General features: G+C 45.1%; 1 protein-coding gene across 1 annotated transcript in view; it reads right to left on the bottom strand.

Annotated features, from left to right (window-relative positions):
- Positions 1 to 123: 123 nt before the first annotated feature.
- Positions 124 to 22,933, bottom strand: part of EPHA5 (EPH receptor A5) — a 208,058-nt gene continuing 185,248 nt past the window's right edge. Inside the window, 4 exon segments of the mRNA XM_068403694.1 lie at positions 124 to 3,933; positions 13,156 to 13,311; positions 17,750 to 17,943; positions 22,627 to 22,776. Coding sequence (XP_068259795.1) covers positions 3,828 to 3,933; positions 13,156 to 13,311; positions 17,750 to 17,943; positions 22,627 to 22,776 — 606 coding nt within the window. The 3' untranslated portion in view covers positions 124 to 3,827.

Genomic DNA, 22,933 nt, shown 5'->3' with positions numbered 1-22,933 from the left:
GATGTTGCTGTTAGTCAAAGGTTTTTATTTTTATGAAAAAATAGAAAATTTCATATCTTACACTACAAAAAAAACCACATGTACACAAACAAAATGCACAGAGAGCATCCAAGGAGGTGGTGGGGAAAGGGGAGGAATAAATACAGCAATGCTACAGCCTCCTGTGAGTTAAAACACCTGTGCAAGGAGCTGACTTGGATGCTGCGGCTCTAGCAGCACTGGATGCACCAGCTCCCGCCCTACCTGCCCTAAGGAATTACAATAAAGGACTGGAAACTAAGCGTTACTCTTAAGACTGCTACTGATATATCTTACACACGCCTTAATGACTAATTTCAAGACCACAGCAGTCCAAGGAGTAACAATTTTTTGACCACTGGGACTTCTACATTATACTCAACACTGAATAGACAAAAAAAAATTACCTTCATTTTTTGTTCTTCTCACCGTTAACATATAGAAAGAATAAATAAAATTTTAAACTTTTTTTTTCTTTTAAATCAGTCTTCCTTGTTTATGCTCAGGTAATTTTTCCAAACTGTAGCTACACAATGGAAGGGGGTCAGTCTACACAAGCCATGCTCAGGGACGCTTCCTTCTCCCAAAATGAAAAACTACACCGTAAAGAGCCTTTTCACCTCCTAGACCCTTGAAATACCTTCCTTGCAATTAGCAGCAAAGTACACTGGAAAAAAAGTATTTGTTGGACCAGCCACAGCAGTATCGAGCTGTACAAGCAAAGTGCTCAGACTTGCTGTAAGCAGGAAATCCATCTACAGCCCTTAGAAAGACCATAACCAGTGAAATATTACTGTCATCTCCTGCTGCACCCCAATATATAAGATCAAGCCCAAAATAAGAGTACTCGTATTTCTTGGATGGGAATCGAAAACCTCTGCTGTCTCTGGAATTTGCTTACAGACATAGAAACTGTAAGTTTTGGACCCTACTCATTAAAACACCATTTTATTTTATTTTTAGCTCCAAGACAAAGCTTATTATACAGAGATCTGTAACAAGAACAGCTCTTGAAGTAAATAGAAAAGGTTATTTATTTATTTATTGGAGGAACTGAGAAGAGATGCCCTATTTACAAACACAGCCTGACTTAAGAACAGTTTATTTTCCACTGGTTCATCATTCTGAAGGTTACTCCAGCATCTGTTACGCACCCCAGCCATACCACATACGCCTTTAAAACCCCACAAATGGTGAAGAGGGGATTTCGCTGTTAAAAGTCCATAAAAACAGATGAAATCAAACTCCTCCCACAGAGCCAACAAGTAAGGAACAAGCGGAGATGGTGGGCAGAAATTGCCGCATATTGGCTAATAGCATCTCTCTCGGTGCAGCCGATGGATGTGGGCAGCAACCGAATGATACCTCCCAATGAAAGGAGTTGTTTCTGTCTTCCTATGGGTTATTTTCCCAAGCGCTGCAGGCAGGGAGGCAAAAATAATCCCAAGACTGTTCTGCTGACAGCTCTAATAATCTTATTATATGACAAATCTCTTTTCCACACCAAAATTGTTACGTCTTGATCCCCCCCTCTTCTTTTGTGGTCCGGTGGCTGCCAAAATGAAACAACAGGATGAGAAATCACACCATTAAGATTTGTCAGACCTCATCGCAGCTCCTCTCTCTCCTATTTCTCCCGATTCCTGAGGAGCTTGGCAGTAGCTTGCAGAGAAGGAGGCGGCCATTTCAGAACAGGCAAATATTGTCTGAAGAAGCCCTGGTGAAAGCAAGCAAAGCCCTGCTGCTAAGAAAAAAACCCACCCAACCCTCTCCTCCTAGACTTTCCTTTTCTTTAGAAACCATTCTTTGTATCAAATCTTATTCAAAGGCTTGAGCGAAATGGAAGAAAGACCTTTGAAACAGCTGAAGGTGGCATTAGACACCTGCTTCTGCAAGACTTGAAGGACACAGCCCTCCTTTCGGCACTGGATGAGGTCCTCGGGCTTGGCTCTGCAGTGCTGGGGACAAAGGGAGCTGTGGCAGTCAATATGTCGATGTTATCACCAAGGAAGGATGCTACAAGATGCTACCCAGCCTCTAAGGAAGCGACAGACCTACAGAAACGGCACACATTTGCCATCCGCTGAGCCATTTTTAAGTCCTTATCTTTACCAAAGCCTTCAGAAAAAAAAAGCCCAACCTATGAATATAAAATTAACTGTGCTGATTAATCCTATCTACAACAAAAAGAGGACAGACCCAAAATTTTTCTCGGTGGGATTCCCAGGGGATTGGGTTGCCCTCAGGTCCCTCTGAAAACAGCAGCCGTGAGCTTCAATGGACATACTGAATCCCAGCTACAACCAAGTGCTGACCCGAGCTGTGTCAGCCCCAGATGGATGGGACCTTCTCACCATGGGATGCCACCGCTGTGACCACGTTGGGCTGCTCTGCTCTTCCCTCCTCTGCACTCTGCCCCAAAGTGGCCAGGTCCGTACCCAAACGGAAAATTGCCCAGAGAGACAACCTGGGACAGCGCAGCTCCCAAAATAATCCCACCACCACTTTAGGGGAAATACTGCAAAATCTCCATGCTGGATGACCATGGGCTCGCCTCCACACCACACCCCAGGACTTAAACCCCTGTAATGAGAAGAGGAAGAGCAAAATCCCTTCCTTCCAGCTAAAACCACCTTGTGGTTTCTCTCCTGGGCTCCAGAGACAGGGGTGAGGGCTGCACTGGGTGGTGACTACCAGGCTGAAATGCTGGTGTGGAAGCAATCCCACGCTACTTTTGGGCAGAACTCATACACACCAAAACCGATGCCACATTGTCACTGGAGGCCACCGAGAACCAGATGTTTTACTTTTCTTCTTCTGGACGTCCCCAGCCCACGGTGGAAAGGAAGATGGGGTGACATCTTTTATTTAAGCAGACTCCTTCTACCTCATATACATAATCAAAACTCCTGAAGGCTTTATATGTTGCTCAAACCAAACAGCAGCAAAAATACAACGCGTAGTGGTAACACAAAAGGGAGAACAAAACAAAGTGAAAGAGGGGGGGGAAAAAAGAACAAACGAAAGAGCAAGCCCAAATCTTGTACCTGATGCTTAGCAAACTGTACAATATATACATCTTCATCATGTATTATCCTCCCAGAAGAGCAAACAAAAAGAACTTGGTAACACAGAGGGAGGAAAAAAAAATATACACCCTGTATTGTATTTGCCATGGAGCAAGCAACATATTTATACATTAGTCTCTATAACTTAATGCTGTGTAACAGCATTTTTTTCTTTTCTTTAAATTTACAAAACAAAATATCTATCAAGAAATAATCTAATCATATTGCTCTTCAATACACTTCTGTAGACAAGTAAGACTCGAAGTTAAACTTCAGTAAACTGCAGCTTTTGGGAGCCCAAGAACGGCTACAAAACTCCTCTGCTCAAGTCAGTCCTTGGAAGTATTACCATGTGCTGCTGTAATTCAGTATATAAAGGTGCTATATATATATATATATATATATATAACCCATGTACAGACAACGTGTGGTGGGAAGGCTTGTTGTCGTCGTTGCTGAAGCTTAAGAGACAGGTTAACCTCACATACAGCAGATTCATTTCCATGTTCCATGCATCTTACATTTACTTCATGAAAATGAGGACACAAATAGGAAGAAAAGGAAAACTTTAGTCAAACACTGCTTTAGAAACACTGCAGCAGAGGCCAATGTCCTTCAGTTACAGAAACCACTGAATTTCCCTTTTTATCTTTTCTCTTTTTTTTTTAGTCAAAATAAATCTCAGGGCTAGTGTACAAAGTGCAGGACTGACCCACTTGAGGAAGCAACTTTAAAACTGAGTTACAATGGCACCATCCCATTCACCAACTGGACCTTCATCTCCTGAAGGCTGTTCATTATCTTCTTCTGGTGACCAACAAGTGTCACTCCCAGCCGCCTCAAATCCCTGTGGGAGAAAGCAGACGTTGGTTCCAGGGACCGCTCAGGCACACGCCACCGCGCACAACACGCGCCGCATGCGCCAATGCTGCTGCCAGCGCCTACCTCTTACCATTGGCGGCTCCCAAAGCCAAGATTAGTTGGCAAGTTTAATTTTCCCCATTTTTTTTTTTTTTAAAGGCTGACAGCATCTTGGAGAGGCGACGTGATTTGACCGAGATCACCTCACTGGCCAAGGAGAAAAGCCGGACAGCAAAGCATCAGCATCACCTTTGGCCAAGGACTCTGCTAGGCATGAAAAGTCCTATTTCCAAGAGAAAAGCCATGTAACAAAGCCTGCGTTGCAGTTTCCTCTTCTCCTGGGAGAGGCTGGTATTTGATCTCAGATATCAGCAGCGAGGTCAATCCACACTTCCTTCCTCTTCGGATGAGGCAAAGCCAAAGATACCCAAACCGCAATCCTAGAGCCAGCTCCTACAGAGAGCTGAACAGCAAAAGCCTCAAGCACAGCCATCACCCTGATGACCCCCTAAAGTCAACAGGAACTGGGAATGCAGTTCCCCTCTGGGCCTTTGCAAATCTTTCCATAAACTCACGTTTGATTTTTTTTTTGTGTGAATTCTACAAGCCAGAGGCATTTGTGTTGAGTCTGTCCACTGGGCTGCCAAAGCAGGAAAGCTGTAAAATAAGATAGTTTATGTGAAATGCAGGATTAGGAGGAAAGATTGTTATCTCAGAAGCTCAGTCCTCTAAAATTTAGGTGTATAGTTGAAGGTAATCACCAAGGTTCATGTTGATGGTGTGAAAGAGGTACCTCCAGAGGACAACTTATCCCATCCAAAGACAGGAGTGGGAAAAGTCGTCCCCTGAAGATACTACAGCAGGACCTTGAGTGATCAGATTCAATAACACATCTAAAGCCAGGTAAGACCATGGGTTATGGCAGAGTATAATTGTAGGGATTTCTTTCTAGGAGGAAAAGTGTTAACAAAGAAACTGTAGAAATAAAAGCTCAGAAGAAACATCAAGACAGGTGCATCTGTGTTTCCAACACAAGACACAGAGACTGTTAAAGAAGCAGTTCAACTTAGTGGAGACGTGGTGTTTTGTCTGAAGACTTCCACTAGAGAAAATTCAGTCCCTCCCTTTCTACCTCCAGGCTGGACTGAATAAAGGATGTTTTCAAAGTAGCGCTCTATGGTCTTGCTAATACATGCGTGAATCCCAGAGCTGCTGACACCCTATGTGCAAGTCTTTTAGGAGAAAGCTCTCCACCGAAAGCCAGAGGGACATGACCTCCTTGAACACGCAGACGCAGGTGCTTTTTGGAAACCACATTGGCAGGGCTGGCATGTGCAAGGGCTGGGGATCACAAGCAACACTTGGGAGCCCAACCATCACCTGAAACATTGCAAACCTGCCCTACAGCTCTCAGCACAGCTGCATGCTGGACTGCAGTGAACACGTGCAATGATCACCAAAACACTTCCATGTAACGATGTGTGAGCTACCCATGGAGGCGTACCTTTCTCAGCAGCTTCAGGTTCTGGACAGTCTCCTGTGTGAACACAACCAATTATCCATGTCCAAAAATTACATAGATGGACATTGCTTTGAATAAAAAGCAATCCTGAGTGAAGGCTGATACGTTAACACATAAGCTGGTTGAAGCCAAAAGCTAGATCTGTTGCTCTCCAAGGATTGTCACGCTTCCAGCCTTTTGATTTGGAAAATACCAGATTTTCTGCTCCAGGCTAACCGCTTCATTTCATTATCGTACCCTTTTTTGGCGATACATCTTGCCGCTGCATAGGGGAAATCACAACATAAGGGGCATGGAGGAAGGGAGGTCAATGAGACACGTCAACAACGCTCCTTACCTGGCAGACAAAAGGCTGCAGCACCTGCAAAAGGTGTCTACCTTCTCAGGGGAACATGCTTTCATTTCTGCCTCCACTAAATTGTGAAACTAGTTCAGCAAGCCATCTTAATAATGAAGGAAAATGTAGTAATGCTATTGTTACATGCAATTTATTTTATGTACACAGCACAGTTGGAAGTTCACACCAAAGATCAAAAAAAGCCCAAAAAGTCAACGCAGTATAGGACCTGATTTTTAAAGAGCCAACGTCCATCTTCCCCCTGCTGAGTGCTGCTCTGCTGGCACTTTTTGAAAATTCAGCTTGCTTTTTTTCCAGTGAAAGCTGAGCTCTTTTGAAAATCCAGCACCACGTATTTCACAGATGTATCATTTTGGATACTCTTTCATGTTATGCAGAAAAAAAATAGCCTTAAACTACGAGAAAGGCATGTATGTCTTGGCATTTCACACGCAACTCCATCAGTCTAATAAGAAAAACAACCTACTTGCTACACAGCTTTTTTTTTTTTCTCCTTATAGTATCCCCTTAATTCAATATCCTTGAGGAGCGCCTCACTGATTTACAAGAAAGAAAGAAAAAGGAGTTTCTGGTTTCAATCCATTAGCTGCTCACCAGGGGATCCAGTCTATTTTTTTGGAATACCAAATCCTCTTGAACATGGAGCCACTGGCCAAAAGCACGGGACCTCCTCAGAGCAGGGACAAAAACTACCATGGGGTCTTTCACCTCTGCAAAGATGGACCAGAAGACAACAGCTCCTGAGCCAGATGTTCACCTAGTATCAGCAGCTTTATTCAAAATCACAGAATCACAGAATCAACCAGGTTGGAAGAGACCTCAGGGATCATCGCGTCCAACCATTGCCCTGACACCACCCTGTCAACTAGACCATGGCACTAAGTGCCATGTCCAGTCTTTTCTTAAACACATCCAGAGATGGTGACTCCACCACCTCCCTGGGCAGCCCATTCCAATGTCTAATAACCCTTTCTGAAAAGAAATTCTTCCTGATGTCCAACCTGAACCTCCCCTGGCGAAGCTTGAGGCTGTGTCCTCTTGTCCTATCGCTAGTTGCCCAGGAGAAGAGGACAACTCCCACTTCACTACAACCTCCCTTCAGGTAGTTGTAGACTGCAATAAGGTCACCTCTCAGCCTCCTCTTCTCCAGGCTAAACAACCCCAGCTCCCTCAGCCATTCCTCGTAGGTCAGACCCTCCAGATCCTTCACCAGCTTGGTCACCCTCCTCTGGACTCGCTCCAACACCTCAACATCTTTCTTGAAGTGCGGGTCCAGAACTGGACACAGTATTCAAGGTGTGGCCTCACCAGTGCCGAGTACAGAGGGACGATCACTTCCCTAGACCGGCTGGCTACAGTATTCCTAATAGAGGCCAGGATGCCATTGGCCTTCTTGGCCACCTGGGCACACTGCTGGCTCATGTTTAGCCGGCTGTCGATCAGCACCCCCAGGTCTCTTTCCACCGGGCCGCTTCCTAACCACTCTTCCCCCAGCCTGTAGAGCTGCATGGGGTTGTTGTGGCCGAAGTGTAAGACCCGGCACTTGTTCTTCTTGAACCTCATGCCGTTGGTCTCGGCTCATCTATCTAACCTGTCCAAATCCCTCTGTAGGGCCTTCCTACCCTCCAGCAGATCGACACTCCCACCCAGCTTGGTGTCATCTGCAAATTTGCTGAGGGTGCACTCAATCCCTACGTCTAGATCATCTATAAAGGTATTGAACAGCACCATCCACCTTGTGTGTTGCAAAGCTGGCAACAAAACTTTCCAAAACTCACCTAGAGAACGCAGGAGCTTTAATTCCCATTTTTCAAGCATGACTTACAGCACGTTGAATGCTCCTGTGCATCCAGCACTGAAGGACTTAAAGCAGCGTAAGGCAGAAGCCAATTTTAAATAAAATCAAGTGTGCAAACCAGCTGGTTTTGGGACAAAAAAAAAAAAATCAACGTCTGTGCCAAAAGGGCTGCAAAACAACTGTTCTCAAGCTCCAGCCCAGAGCTGCCTGGCCCATGTTACCGCAGCCGACTGGTAATTTCACTGGGCTCAGCTCTGCAGAAGAGATGTGTGTAGGTATCTACTGGGGCTCTGCAACAGAAATGTGCGATTCCCTGCAAGAAAAGGCACAACTAAGACCTGGGGGAAAATGACACTTGCAAGCAGGATCCAGGCTGCACCTTGCCACGCAAGTGACCCGACCCACGGTGTTGGGTTTTGTGTGCACCGCTGTGGCAGCGGCACGGGCACTCCCCAAGGCCATGGAGATACGTGCACCTGTGTGCTGTGGAGTCTCCCTGCTTCAAAATACTTGACCCCCCAACAATGAGACAACTTTTATTCTTGTTTCAGGAAGAAATCTCCCCTTTTCACTTCTCTTTCATTCACATAGGGCTGAAAATGGAAACAAGCAGGAATTCAAATCACTTGCCAACACAGTACTAAGAGGCTGACCTAAGTTGACCAAAAAGCCAAGGAAATAAAGGGAAAAACTGGTGCCAGCTCATCCCAAACAGCCTGCACACAGCTGCATGCATGCTGTTCTCTTACCACCGCCTTGCACAAAAGCCCAGCTGCAATGTGCCAGGGACAACATCGTATCCCCTTCCCTGCAATATCCTCCCTTTGCAAGGGTTGAATTCACAGTTTCCACGTTGTAAGAAATATATTTAAAACATTTTATTTACAAACAGAACTACTAATACGCCATGGACCAGTTTGTCAAACACAGTGTAGACTAGGACTGGATTGCCACATAAAATACAACGCCTCTCACGAGCAAGCAAAAGGGCCAGATTCTTGAAAGATCTCCATGGCTGGCAGCTGTCAACCTACCACAGATATTTTGTATTTCATCTCCCATCCAAGCCAGATTTCACCACTCTTGTAACTCTACAATTGCCCGTGCAGACTGGGACTACTCACATAGTTAGTTAGTTGTCAGTTTGAATGAGGGGAAAGAAGAGGAACCTCAAAGACCTTCAGAAGACGCTAAAGAGAGTGGAATCCACTTGCTAGGGACTTTTGCTTGAAATGAGGACTTAAAAAAATTTCTTTTAAGAGTTCATCTGCTCTTATTCATTATTCCCGTCCTACTTGATTACGAGATGAGAATTGGTTTGTTCAGAAGTAGATGCAGTATCACAATCTCAAGACTGAGATTTCAGGTTAAGAATAAGCATCTCAAGCAGGTGAACTCTTAAATGCTCTTCATCCAGTATAACTTTTAATAAATAATTTATTTTATTTTAGAAGAAAAAAAATATACAATGCAAAGCAACACAGCACATATTATTACAAATATTCAGAGCTCTTCATCGGATAACAAACAACAGGGTGTCCTGAGATTCAGTGAGTACAGATCTTTCAAAAGGTGGAAGTACATTGTCCACATGGTTAGTAATTGGTCCAGTAAAGGGTCAGACTGAAACTCATGTCATGGATCTATCTATTCTTGAGTATTGTCCTGGTAAAGTTATTCTTGCAGTGGATTGAAAGAGCTCCAGACACACTCAAAGTCACTAGGTGGTCCACAAGTTTAAAGAGCAGGTCTGGTCCACTGGAAAGGTTGCCTTCAAGTTTGATATCCCGTTGGAAAGAGGGGGTGGAGGGTGAGGCTCCACTTTTCACAAGGTGATTCGTCCCTTTGCAAGAATTAGAGCTAAATGTAGAAATCACTCTTTGTTTGAACACATATATTTCAGGTCTTTGCTTAAGCAGGCAGAGCTCAGGACTTGGGGTGATATTCACTGGTTTTAGCTTTTTAATCTTTTGCTTTCAGAAATTTGTCACTAATACTATGCTTTTCTGGAATAAATGCATCAAGCCATCAGTTTGAAAGAAGCAGGGCAGTAATCAGGATTTTGCTTTGCATGCCAGGGCAGGGTATTTAAAAAAATTGCTGAACATCTACCATCTCAACCAGGTCCTGTAAAGAGGCCACAAGCTGGGCACCCACAGTCACCAGTCCCCTCAGTATTATGGCCAACGCCTCCTACAGCACTAGTAAATTTTTTTCAGTAGACCTTAGGAATTCTTTACATTAATAATTTTTTTTTTCTGCCTTTTCTGGCAGCAATTATCCAGTTCTCCTTTCTCCATCTAATTTCTACATCTGTCTCCTATGCAGTTTGAATTTGGGGAAGATCATTTTGGATGGTATTTGAAGGCAACCTCTTAAGTTGTAAAGAATATTTTACTGATGTCATTTGGGGAAAGCAAGCTACTTTCAGATGTTCAGATCATCTTTTCACCCGATCCCCCCAAGTCCCAGCTCTGGAATATATTGAACAGTTGCCTCTATTAAAAATGACAAGGAACATTGAACCTGAATTTTCCTTTGCAGAGTACAAAATATTTTGTTGTTCCCTTTTACAGGGAGAAAAAAATGAAAACCTCCAGAAAACCAAAACCCCCAATATACTAACCTTTAAAGAACTTTGCTTGTTCCGGTGTTTATTTTCTGGAGAACCCATGAGAGTCTCAGCTGAGCCCACACAGGAGCCATTTCTCTCCCTTACTTTGTTGATTTTAAGGGCTACCTGCTAGTTTACATCAGCCTGAGCACATGGTTCAGGTCTTCAACAGGACACCTTTCCTTTTAAGCCACTACGAAGGTTTATCCTTTTTTAACAGCTGAGAATCTGGTCTTTTGTTTCTTTTTAATATATCTGAGAGGGATGAGAAAAGTCTTGATTTGGATGGCTGGTTGGCTTTTTAATGAACCTTCCACAGTTTTCCCAAAAATACACCCAAGTGGGGTCAAGCCTTCTTGATAAGCCACCACTGCAATGCAAAGGTGCACGTGTTGAGCTGTTCAAGAATCAAGCCTGACTCAGGCAAGCATCTCTGTCCAAGGCAGCTGGGGGATGAATTTCTTTGCTTGCATGGATAACTAACTAGTTGGAGTTAGTTTCGACCTTTTTTTTCAGTTTCAACTGAAAAACAGCATGGATTCATAAAATGTCTCCTTTCAGCTTAAAAAACAAAACAAAACAAAACCCAGAGGCTCCGCAGGCTCCCAGGCATCAGCTCTGCTGCACCACCCTGCTGCTGTAAAAGCCCAGAAGAAAGCTGAAGCTGAGCAGCTCAGGCAGGTTGCCTCCACTGGGGCCAGTGAAGGACCAGAGCAGAATGACATTTGTGCTATATAGAACATACTGGGACCTGGTGGAGGGGGCCTTAGAGGTGGTTTGCAGCTCATGAGGGTCAGAGCATCGCTGGCAGCTATAATCTTATTTAAAGACTTTTAAACCAACTTGCCTTTCTGGCTAGAACTGTACAGATAATGGATTTCTTGGTTCACTGCTAATTGGAAAAAAAATTTGAAGTACTTTTTGGGTAGCCTGAAAAGACTTTGGGGGATACTTTTGAAATTTCTGGAATAACAAAGAGTAAATATAGGGAAGTATTTAATTTTTTAAGTCAAATTAAGGAGATAATTTCACAATTTGAAATGTTGCACTCAAGAAAATGGGAGGTTAGGAATAGTTTCATCAGTGGGATGGGATGCTAAGACTGTTTAAAGCTACATGAATAAGTGAACTTCTAATTTACTGTCAAAAACAACCATTAATTTGGGCTTGAACTCAACATTTTCTCTGACCCAAACAAAAGCATTTCACTTCTGAGCACTTCTTTTAGAGCTCTTGAAATAGCATAAATTTCTAAAGAGCAACTGGGAGCTTTTGTGAAACCTGATTTTCTTTTTTACTAATTCAGCCAAACAGCAGCAAGTCTGTGAAATATTTTTAGACAATCTGCATTTTCTATCAGAACTTGCTCTGGTTATAAGACTGAGGTGGCACAGTGGAAGGGTATGCTCACAAATTTTCCTTTTCTCTTAAATTACTGCCTCATCCTATCCCTCCTCTTCCCACTCACCCTCTGGTTAGGTCTTTCTGCTGCGTGGACTCTGAACACCCTGGGGATGGATCTCTTCCTTGGTCAACGCTTGTAGATCACCAGTGTAAATGGAGCCCCGAAGCCTGGTGTTTCTGGGCAAGGCCATATCATGTGAGTAGGTGAGGCGTCCTCAAAAGCCAAAGCGACATGGCATGTAATTGCAGGACTAGGCTGGGAAACAGCATGTAAGAGTCTCAGGCACCCAAAAAAGGATCTAGGTAGAAATCCATGCACCCTGACTCCCTAGACAGTCACTAGAGAGGATTTAATCCCTAGCTCAGGGTTTTCACGTGAATGCCTGAAGACAGACTGGATGATTTCAGGTGTAAGGGACAAATATTAGTGATGCGAGTGAAGCAAATAAAATCTGAGTGAGAGCAAATACGCTCCTGCACTCCCTCCATGCATGTAACACAAAACTGAACTCCATGGAGATGTTGTGCAAAGGACCTCCTACCCTGTACTGTGAGCTCCGCAGCAAGCCCTGTGGCAGACAGGAGAAATGCTGCAGTTCTGTGGGGTGTAGGGATTTTTCTTGTTTTATTCCTAATCCTCAGCACCGATTCTGTATGTGCACTGTCAATCTGCATGTGGTTGGAGGAGCCACACCTTCTCCAAAGCAGCACGGAGCATAATCCTTCCCATTCTGCCTTAGCGACTGCAGTAAACTAAGGTCAAATTAAGCCAGCTAGAAAAGTAGGCTTCGGGGCGAGTTTGAGTAAGCGGCAGGAGGAAAGTACAGACGTAATTACACAGGCAAGGCAGGCAATTAAAGGTGGAGCATAACACATCAGCAGCCCCGAGGCATTTACCAAGTCGAATGTTGTCACCCCAACTGCAGTCATACCCACATGCAAAAACCAAGGGCACATTCAGAAGGAAAAGTCTCAGCCAGGGAGCCTGTCCCCTAGAGCTGTGGGTTTGCTGATGCTCTTCTCTTGGCATCAGTTGTACCTATGCTTATTTCTGTTAATGTTGAATACTATTTCCACGCCTTACCGGGCTTGACTGTCCACTTGGTTATGTCCAGATCAACCGTGAAAACAGCTAATCCGGTGTAATGCCAGTATACCTCAGCGGGGACTCTAGCTCCTATACATTTACTAGTAGGGTAGGTTTTTTATTTGTCGGTAACCCCAAATAATCAACTGCTATTATGTTGAGAGGACAGCCTGGCAATTATTCAAACTCAAGCATTAATTTCTGTGAGTACAGGAGTCAAAGTACCAGCTGCCAATGTAGTGACCATAAGTTTTAGTCTTGCCTGCACTTGTTATCATCAATAGATGCTAACAGAGAAACTGCTGACTGCAAAGGGTAATGATTTCCCTTTCTGCAGCCTCATCCCTACATATTTTTGAATGGTTTGTCTTTCTGCCCTCTGCAATTCCAACAAATGAGGTGAAAAAGATCTGGGCATTACTCACTCTAGGGTCACTTGAGCCACAGCATCCATCGAACTGTATCCGTTCTCCATGAAGATCTCCGTGTATCGGCCCATTTTGATGGCTTCCAGCCACTCACCCACCGACCTGTAGGCACCACTCCCGACTGGACTGTGCTCTACCAACAGATTTGATACTCTGAAGACAAGTAAAAACAGAGAAGCAAACAGAATCAGTATTGAGATGTACCCAATGTGACTCAGTTGCTCTCATTTTTATGTGGCAAAGATGATTCTTTGGTTGCATTTTCAGTGATTGCTGCAGCCTAAAGACTCCCAGCAGGCTTGATACACACCACTTCACCTGTAACTTAACCCGCTTTTGAGTTAGTTCCTGCTGTTTCTGATCCTCACTGCAAGCAGAAAGAGGAGAGGACTAGTGTCCATCCTCATTACCTCTCGCCCATAAACAGGCCCCTCTTCTATCAGGCTGCCCCAGTCACTCTTACTTCAAAGTCTTCACTTTCACTCCTCCTGCTCTGTTTTCCTCCTCCTCCTTTAAAGCTCATAATTAACTTAAGATAGCCCAGAGTCTGGAAGCTGAAACCCAAATTACATCTCCCAGCAGCAGCCATCAACAGCAGGCTGCTGTTAACACTTCAGGAGCTGCTCCGGCAGAGTCGGGTGGGGATTTCAGATGCGGGCAGCACCCGGCGAGCCCTGCAGACAGCAGCAATGCTTCCACCACGCTCCAGCCCTGAAACCAGAGGCAGACTCCTGCTCCTGCACCCTTGCTCAAGACCTTGACATGGCAATTGCTACTGGCTCGGTTATGCCACACACGGAAGATGCAATTCAGGCAAATAATAACCCTTCACTGTGGCAGAAATACCGATACAGGACCTGGCATGAGCAACCCATGCTGCGTACAGGTCCACCACCCTACTAATGATGCACAGAGAGCAAACGGGGCTTGTCCAAAATCAGTCAGGAAAGAAACTAGATTTGCTCCCTGCTTTGTAAACCAGGACATACAGCTAACATAAGTCATAAAATCATAGAATGGTTTGGGTTGGAAGGGACCTTAAAGAACATCCAGTTCCAACACCCCTGCCACGGGCAGGGACACCTTTTCACTAGACCAGGTTGCTCAAAGCCCCTTCCAACCTGGCCTTAAACACTGCCAGGGAGGGGGCATCCACAGCTTCTCTGAGCAACCTGTTCCAGTGTCTCACCACCCTCACAGGAAAGAATTTCTTTCTAATATCTAATCTAAATCTACCCTCTCACAGTTTAAAACCATTCCCCCTCATCCTGTCACTACTTGCCCTTGTAAAAAGCCCCTCTCCAGCTTTCCTGTAGGCCCCCTTCAGGTACTGGAAGGCTGCTATAAGGTACCCCCAGAGCCTTCTCTTCTCCAGGCTGAAGAGCCCCAACTCTCTCAGCCTCTCTTCATAGGAGAGGTGCTCCAGCCCTCTGATCATCTTCATGGCCCTCCTCTGGACTCGTTCCAACAGCTCCAGGCATCTTATGTTGGGGGCCCCAGAGCTGGACGCAGCACTCCAGGTGGAGTCTCACAAGAGTGGAGTAGAGGGGCAGAATCACCTCCCTCGACCTGCTGGTCAAGCTGCTTTTGATGCAGGCCAGGATATGGTTGGCTTTCTGGGCTGCAAGTGCACATTGCCAGCTCATGTTGAGCTTTGTGTCAACCATCACCCCCAAGTCCTTCTCCTCAGGACTGCTCTCAATCTATTCTTGGCCCACCCTGTATTTGTGCATGGGATTGCCCCGACCCACATGCCGGACCTTGCACTTGGCCTTGTTGAACTTCATGTGGTTCACACAGGCCCAGCTCTCAAGCCTGTCAAGGTCTCTCTGGATGGCATCCCTTCCCTCCAGCGTGTCGACTGTACCACACAGCTTGGTGTAGTCGGCAAACTTGCTGAGGGCGCACTCAATCCCACTGTCCATGTCGCTGACAAAGATGTTAAACAGGACCAGTCCCAATACCGACCCCTGACGAACGCCACTCATCACTGGTGTCCACTTGGACATCGAGCCGTTGACCGTAACTCTTTGAGTGTGACCATCCAGCCAATTCCTTATCCACGGAGTGGTCCATCCATTAAGTCCATGTCTCTCCAATTTAGAGACAAGGATGTCATGTGGGACAGTGTCAAATGCTTTGCACAAGTCCAGGTAGATGACATCAGTTGCTCTTCCCCTACCCACCAGCGCTCTAACCCTGTCGTAGAAGGCCACCAAATCTGTCAGACATGATTTGCCCTTGGTGAAGCCATGTTGGCCGTCACCAATCACCTCCTTGATTTCCGTGTGCCTCAGTATAGTTTCCAGGAGGATCTGCTCCATGATCTTGCCTGGCACAGAGGTGAGACTGACTGGCCTGTAGTTCCCTGGGTCCTCCTTTTTTCCCTTCTTGAAAATGGGTGTTACATTTCCCCTTTTCCAGTCAGTGAGAACTTCACCAGACTGTCACGACTTCTCAAAAATGATGGATAGTGGCTTAGCATAAAGATTATTACCCACAGGTAAAAAAACATTTTCTGGGACAGCCTCTGACGGTGAGAATTGCACTTAAAAGACTTTCAACTGGAAGGAGAGCTGGGATATTATATTATTATAGCACTTCAAGAATCTTCATATATTTTATGAGCACACTAGTATTATTTGTTTATTTAACAGCAATGCTGAAGGGTCCAATAAAATGTGAATACTTGCAGTACCAAGAACATAATGGCTTCCTGTAACATTTTATACACGAGGAATGCAAAACTCCTAAGTAATCATAACGAGAAGTGGATTTTCATCACTAATGTCAGGAGGTACCTACTGATACGCACACACTGTAATGTAGAGAGTGACTTCCTCCTGTATTTGCATTAATGAGAATTTCCATAAAGAATACATTACATATATTAAAAAAACTCTTTACAGCTACTGTATGTTGAAATTATGATTCATTTGAATTACTATGATCTGGGCATGGCAATCTATCATTATAGAAACATAGACCCAAAGCCTGGCTGTTCAGGTGCTCCATCCACATTGAAAATACCCACAGCAGCTCTGAAAAGGAGAGGTTTGTAATTGCATGGACCTGTCCATGGAATAAAACACCAGCAAAGTGCTTAGCAGCTCCAGGAAATGGTTTGCTGCCTATTTTCCTCTTATACAAAACTGTTGCGCCAGAAAAAAGAGTGCACGAACCACCGCATAACAGACCTGGAAAATTACTGTTCTGAACTGAAAATAAAAGAGAAGCATCACATATTTTGTGCTATCATAAACCTTTTTCTGCAGGTTTGCTGGGACTGACATTACATCTAATTTCTAATAAGAGTAATTTCTTCTTCAGATGGTAAATGATGTATGTAAAATAGCCTGAGGAATCACATCTATCTTGTATCTAAAAATTAACAGAGATTTCATGTTTTTTCTCTTCCAATGCACGAGACGCCATGTGTGGGGACACGCCAGCACAGGGGTGTGAAGTCCAGCTGCAACAGGCGAGATGGGCCACATGCAGCTGTACAAGATTCACTTGGAAGGTGCGGAGACAGATGGGTCTAGGCTCACAACAGTACATCTGCTTTGGTCCACACCACCAGTCTAACATATCTTACATCCCTCTCATTCCTGTCCAAGGAAAACTATGTGTCTTTTTTTTCTTCCTCTTGAGAATAAGTGTTTCTGAAGGGCCCCTTCCAGTGTAATCAGGGGAACTCCACTGCCATCAGTGAAGCAGCGATGATTTATATTCATTGCTCATTCATGACCTTGCAAGGGACTGAGTGATTAGCAACACAGATGGTTCGGAAGTAATACTTGTGTGCTTACAGTGAAAAAAGAAAAGCTGTAAGCACACAAATATTGAGACTCCAGTATGGTGGAGATCCCAATAATAAAACTCACTAAAAAGTATTCATCTCTTTTCCCCAAGCGCAGTTTTATTTCTTGACCGTATTTACCTTATTTGTAGCTGTGTAGCTATTCAGATTCATGTTTAATTGCACACTGGTTGCTCTATTCACTTAACGTGGTTTTAGCAAATGGTTTGTGTACAGCTCTTTGGGAACCACAGACATCCTCTCGTGATTACCAAGACTGTCAGAACAGGCGGTGGTGGCTAGCACGCCTGGGAATAGTTGTGGGAGGATGCCCTTGGACATCCATGAGCTTTGCACATCTGAAGAGTTTCCCAAGAGAAGCTCTTCATTTGTATTACCAAGATAAAGTCAACAGGCAGACAATTTGAGCAGCATTTACTATCTACTTAATGCACTCAAGCCTTGCCCTCTCTAACCTTGGGGTAGATCTCAGGTTGCTTTATCATAGACCTATAAATACCGCTAAAACTCCTGTTTCTGAAAGACAGGCTACAGTAATTTTCTTTGTGGCAGGAGCACTGCATTTATAGAGTAACTGAATTGCTCACCTGCCTGCCAATTTCAACAGAAAAAGTTGATTTGGGAAAACTCCCCTGGACATAATGAAGCTGGAGGAACATCCACCCGTGGATGCATGCAGGTTAAATAATAAGTGGTAATTCAGCCCCAGGGGATGGGTATTCAGACAAGGATCTTGCTCTGAGAAATGGCTCTGGCCTGAGTTTGTACCTGCTCGATGCATTAACCAACGTCTTCAAGCTGCTTGGGTTACGGATGAGCTTGTCCAACATGCTGACAATTTCATCAAACTTGGGCCTGCTGTTGCGGTCTTTCTGCCAGCAGTCGAGCATTAACTGGTACAGAGCAGCAGGACAGTCCATGGGACTTGGCAGGCGATAGCCTTCTTCCACGGCTTTAATCACCTACGTGAGATAAAACATGAGGCTGATGGGTTGCTTTGCTTCCTCTCGCCTTTTCCCAAACGCAGAATGACTTAAACAGAGAACTCTGGGACCAGCAGTATGCTCACGTATAATCCCACCGCCCTCCAACTCTGCACATAAGAGGCAAACCCAAAAAAATCCACTACCTTTCACATTTTCTACAGGGTGGGTTGAATAACTTAATTTTTGGTCACTGCAAAATGAGTCTAGAAATGAAATCTAGTCACCGCTGCAACCAAGGGGTCAGATTAAACTTGTTCAAAGCTTAGCTGAGGTCTGTAGGTTATGTATACCAGGAAACTCCCAGAGCCTACCCTAAGTCCACAAAAAACAGACTAGGGAGCTTTCTGGCATCTTCTTGGAGTGCAGTGATTTTGTTTATTCAGATGTTGGCTTCTTTTTAAATGAAAAGGCATGTGCTAGACCACAAATTTGTATTACAGTAATAAAAGTCTGACTATTTCACAAGAGACTTTGAATGCTAATTGATGGATGGATTCAAGGCAGAGGCAGAACAACCATCTCATATATCATTCAATACTGTCTGGGTCTAGTCGTTTCTTAGTGTGGCCACATTTCTGCCAGGAATTTAAAATGTCAGCCCAAGAGTATGTAAATTAAAACCAGGGAAAGGTTGTTGCACTGATTTCAAATACAAACCATGTACGGTTCTATATCTAAAATAAGTGGTATACACATGTGCTGCCTGCCCTCTTAAAAGGTAGAAATGAATAAATGAGGGCAGAATTGAAGAAAGTAACTTGTTTTCCCAAGTTTGGGGCAGATTTACAGCAGGGCTCCAAGCCCAGCAGTTCCCATTTTGAACCATTACAATTTTCAGGAGAACACAGTTCGCATTTCAAGCCACAAGGGTCTGTGACCGCGCCATGAGTCCCAGCGGCCCATCTTCACACCCTCTACTCCCAGGACTCCTTGACCAAAAGGAGCTGGAAGCAGCTGTTTGCTGTGTGGAAAACCACAGCGCTTCACTGTTGGACTCCAAGGACTGCCTCAGATGCCATTCATTCTAGGCACGGTCTCATGGTTCGAAAACATCCTGTGTTTAGAAGGAAGGCTCTGTGGTTAGAATGGAAGTTGTTTTCTTGATCTTTAGTCCTTATACAAGCAGTACAGGAAGGGCTGTATCAGGCTGGCATTGCATTTCAGAAGGCTTTGAAATTCAGGACCGCATGGATCACTTTCAAATTGTCCTCCACCACATGGCTTTTTGCCAAGTGGAAGAGTCCCAGGAACGATCCGGGCTGGCTGAGCAGCAGTAGTGCGAACCTCAAACTCTCTAAGGACATACGTAGTAGAGAAGTCAGGCGAGGCTTTGTAATCTTCTTCAAGGGTAGCGAACACATCTGAAGATCTGGCCCACAAGACACGCAGTCCTTTTGCACCCATCTAAGATTTCATCTGTTGGTGAAGCAGTTGCACCACTCTCCACCCAACCTGCGCTTGCAAAGCAATCTCTTCTACGTCCTGGCTTTTGCTCACAGCATCAAAAACCAGCGCCACCACACTACGCTATCTGCACTGTCTGTTCTTCACATCATGCTTTTCAGCTGGTCCCTGATACCAAATTTGCAGCTGCCCTATAAAAAAAAATCCTCAGCACGGCACAGCCATGAGAATGTTATTTGCTGTGTCCACGTCTGTATTTATAACAATAATGGATCATCCTCCAGCTGTAGCAGAAAGAAAATAGACAAGGAAAGAAAAGAAGACAGGGAGCAGACCATCTGGCACCAGATCAGAATATCTGAACTACATCTGCAATGGGGTTATGCATGTTTGATATTCCTGGCAGTAACATCACAATCAATAGTGTTAACTCAATTTACAGGATGTCGTTCGTTCTGGCAATACAATGTAAATGGTATCAAAACACTGCGATGAGCTAGGACACTGAAATACACTCTTGCATCTGAAGGTGCTTTGGGGTTCAGGCAATAAGAGGACCAAAAGACTGAAACAACAAAGACCGAGTCACTTGTAGACACCACAATACTTAGAAAATAAGAAAATGGCACATTCGCTGTTCCATTCATTGGTGTGTACTGCTTTGTAAGACTTGAAGAGCTAAAATACCAATAAGGAGGCATTTTTGTCCCTGTTCCTCTTCTGGACAAGCACTACTCACTTATGGATTGGGGTTACTGAACTGGATGTTTGGGAGAGGACGATTTGGGATAGTCTATTCCAGTAAGCCAAAGCAACACTTTTAGCTCTGTGTTTTCATAAAACCACCAGTCTGAAGGCTAAAAAGCAACCACTGTGATAATTTAGCTTAGTAACCTGTGTAACACAGGCCACAAAATTCCTCTCAACAATTCCTGCATCAAAGCCTCATCTTGTGATCGAGTCAAAGCATATTTTCAGAAGGCCATCCAGAAACCAGCACAACTTTAAAGCATGGTTTGTAGCCTTTGCAGTTACAACGCTGCCTGCCCTAAGGCACTGCACCTCCTTTAAAGCAATCTGACTGTAACGTGATGAGAATCATTTTGCTCATCACCTACTGTGCTTGCAAATGATGTGTTTTAATTACAAGCCATGCAACAAGAAACTATTGTGCAACAGATTCCGTGAGCAGAGGCCCCTGGTCCTCCGCGTGAAAGCCAATGCTGTATCTACCACCACTGATTCTTCTGCCAACACAAGCAGGGAAGGAAAGAAGAGGAGGCCTTCAGAAGATGAAGGAGGAAGGCATAAATCGCATGAGAAACATGCCACAGCACTGAATTAAGTTTCCTAGGCTACCACCATCCAGGCACTTGCCACCTGCACAGAGGCAGAGAGGTAACCCATGCAAAGCCTGAGCAGGAACTGATGCTCATAAAACACCTCACCAGTCCTCTCCTTTCTGCTGCTAAAGAAACCAGTCCCCCACCCGCTTCTTCTCAGGCAAGTGTGAAATTCAACCTGTGCCCTACAGTGCATGGATGCATTTGGGCTTTTCGGAACAGTTCCACAAAGTGCGGATGTTCATAGCGCTACGATCCAGACAAGGGACTCCCCTGGCCATGGAGCATATTTTCACTGGCACCAGCCTCACTCTTAGCCTGGCATTTACTGAACAACATCTGTGCTATGCCGGTGCATCAGCACTAAAGATAGTTACAGTGCTCAGTGTGACCGAAAAAGCTTGGCTCTCAATTGCTGCACTCCCTGCACAGGCTAAGGAAAAAAGCACCTGTATTTGATTGAGATAAATCCCTGCATAGATGCATGCTGCTTTACCAAACTCCCTGCAAACGTGACAGCCTCAGCAATGCAGAAGCGGTGGGACATTCGTGCCAAACAACATGCTCATCTCCCTGGCAAGAAGTGTAAGTGACCGTCTCAAAGGTACCGCTTGTTTCCGTGTCTGGACTTGAAGCGAGATGAGACAGCAGCTCGGCGTGACAGGTAGTAACATCCACTGATGGCAAGGGCCCGCAGACAAAACACAGGAGAAACAGAAGGCTCAGGCAGAGCCTTTGCTGCCAGCGAAACGGCAGGAAGTCACAGGGACAGGGATGCTGCTCAAAAAAGAAAAAAGGATGAAACATCAGGTGTTGTGACCAGAGGAAAGCAATGGTGGAGGCAAGGACCTGCTTGCTTTGCCCGGCCAGCAGCAGCATCTCTGCAGGCGGCAGGGCTGCAGAGGTGAAGTGGGAGGAATCAGGAATGACTCCATTTGCCACACGCAGAGTGGTGCATTTTCCTCATCGCAGAGCTGCTTTGGGAGCCCGGTGTGCCTCATGGTGACCCCGACCTCATGCACTAGCTGACATCCTCAGAGACCTCCACATGTCATGGTTGTCAGAGATGTGAAGAGGAAGGAGGGGCCTAGAAAATCTGGCAACCCCAGCTTAAATTTTTTTAGCCTTAGACAAGGACAGATGTTTATGGTGAGCTCAGAGAAGGAGGAAGCCCTGCAGTAGGATCAAGAGATCCTTACACATGCTGAGATCAGAGCTGCTGTCAGGAGGGGAACAGTGTCCCCAGGCATCATCCTGTTTGGATACGCTTCAGAGGGTGGCCTTGAGGTCAGAGGCTCAAGGGGACACTGGGGCCCAGAGCAAGGGGACACAACTTGAAGGGTGCTGTACAAACGAACCATGAGAGCTTGCATTAGCACAGACTTACAAGGTGTTCACAACAGGAGCAAAACTATGCTCTTGAGATCAGCAATGCAAGGGCGATCGAGACGCAGCTCTCTGGACTGTCTCTAGATCAAATCACCCAGCTTTTGTGCAGGGAAACAAAGCCCTTACCATGACTCTCTTGAGTTTCTCCTTTACGTGGCAGCAGGGGTTTGAACACGCAATTGAAATGCTGCTAGTTATTAGCGTCTATCCCCTGGCAGACCTTTGTCATTAAGTAGAGGAAGGACAGGCTCCACCTCTAACAGCATTAGTGAAGCTCCAGCGGTCTGCTGGGGAAAGCAGGCTTGTCTCTGTGCAGACACATTTCCCTCTGTGCACAGCCTGTTCTGGGCTGCTGCTGCAAAAAAAGAGCATCAAACGAGAAGATCATTTTTGTCTGGCATGGGGGAGCAAAGCCATTTTTACAGTGGCTCTCCTCCTCTTGTTCTCATCCTGCCTCTCTGATTGCAGAATGAATGCCGAGCCCTCAAAGTCCCATCACGCAGTAGTTCTCGCATGTGCTTACGTCTTGATTTGTCATTTCCCAGTAAGGCCTCTCGCCATAGGACATCACCTCCCACATCACAATGCCATAGCTCCAGACGTCGCTGGCCGATGTGAATTTGCGGAAGGCGATCGCTTCAGGTGCTGTCCATCGGATGGGGATCTTCCCTCCCTAGAAGGAAAAGGAAAAAAACCCCAAAAAACAGATTGCAGAGGAGGGCAGAGAACATGCAAAAAAGGACAAAACAGCACTTCTTAGAGCACTGAGGGATGTTATTTTCTCTCTGGAAAGAGACATCGAATTTTAAAGTAAATTTGTTTGACAGCAT

This window comes from Nyctibius grandis, chromosome 6, assembly GCF_013368605.1.
Source record: "Nyctibius grandis isolate bNycGra1 chromosome 6, bNycGra1.pri, whole genome shotgun sequence".
NCBI classification, from domain to species: Eukaryota; Metazoa; Chordata; class Aves; order Nyctibiiformes; family Nyctibiidae; genus Nyctibius; species Nyctibius grandis.
The sequence above is the reverse complement of the archived record's forward strand: the minus strand, read 5'-3'. Positions and strand labels throughout refer to the sequence as shown.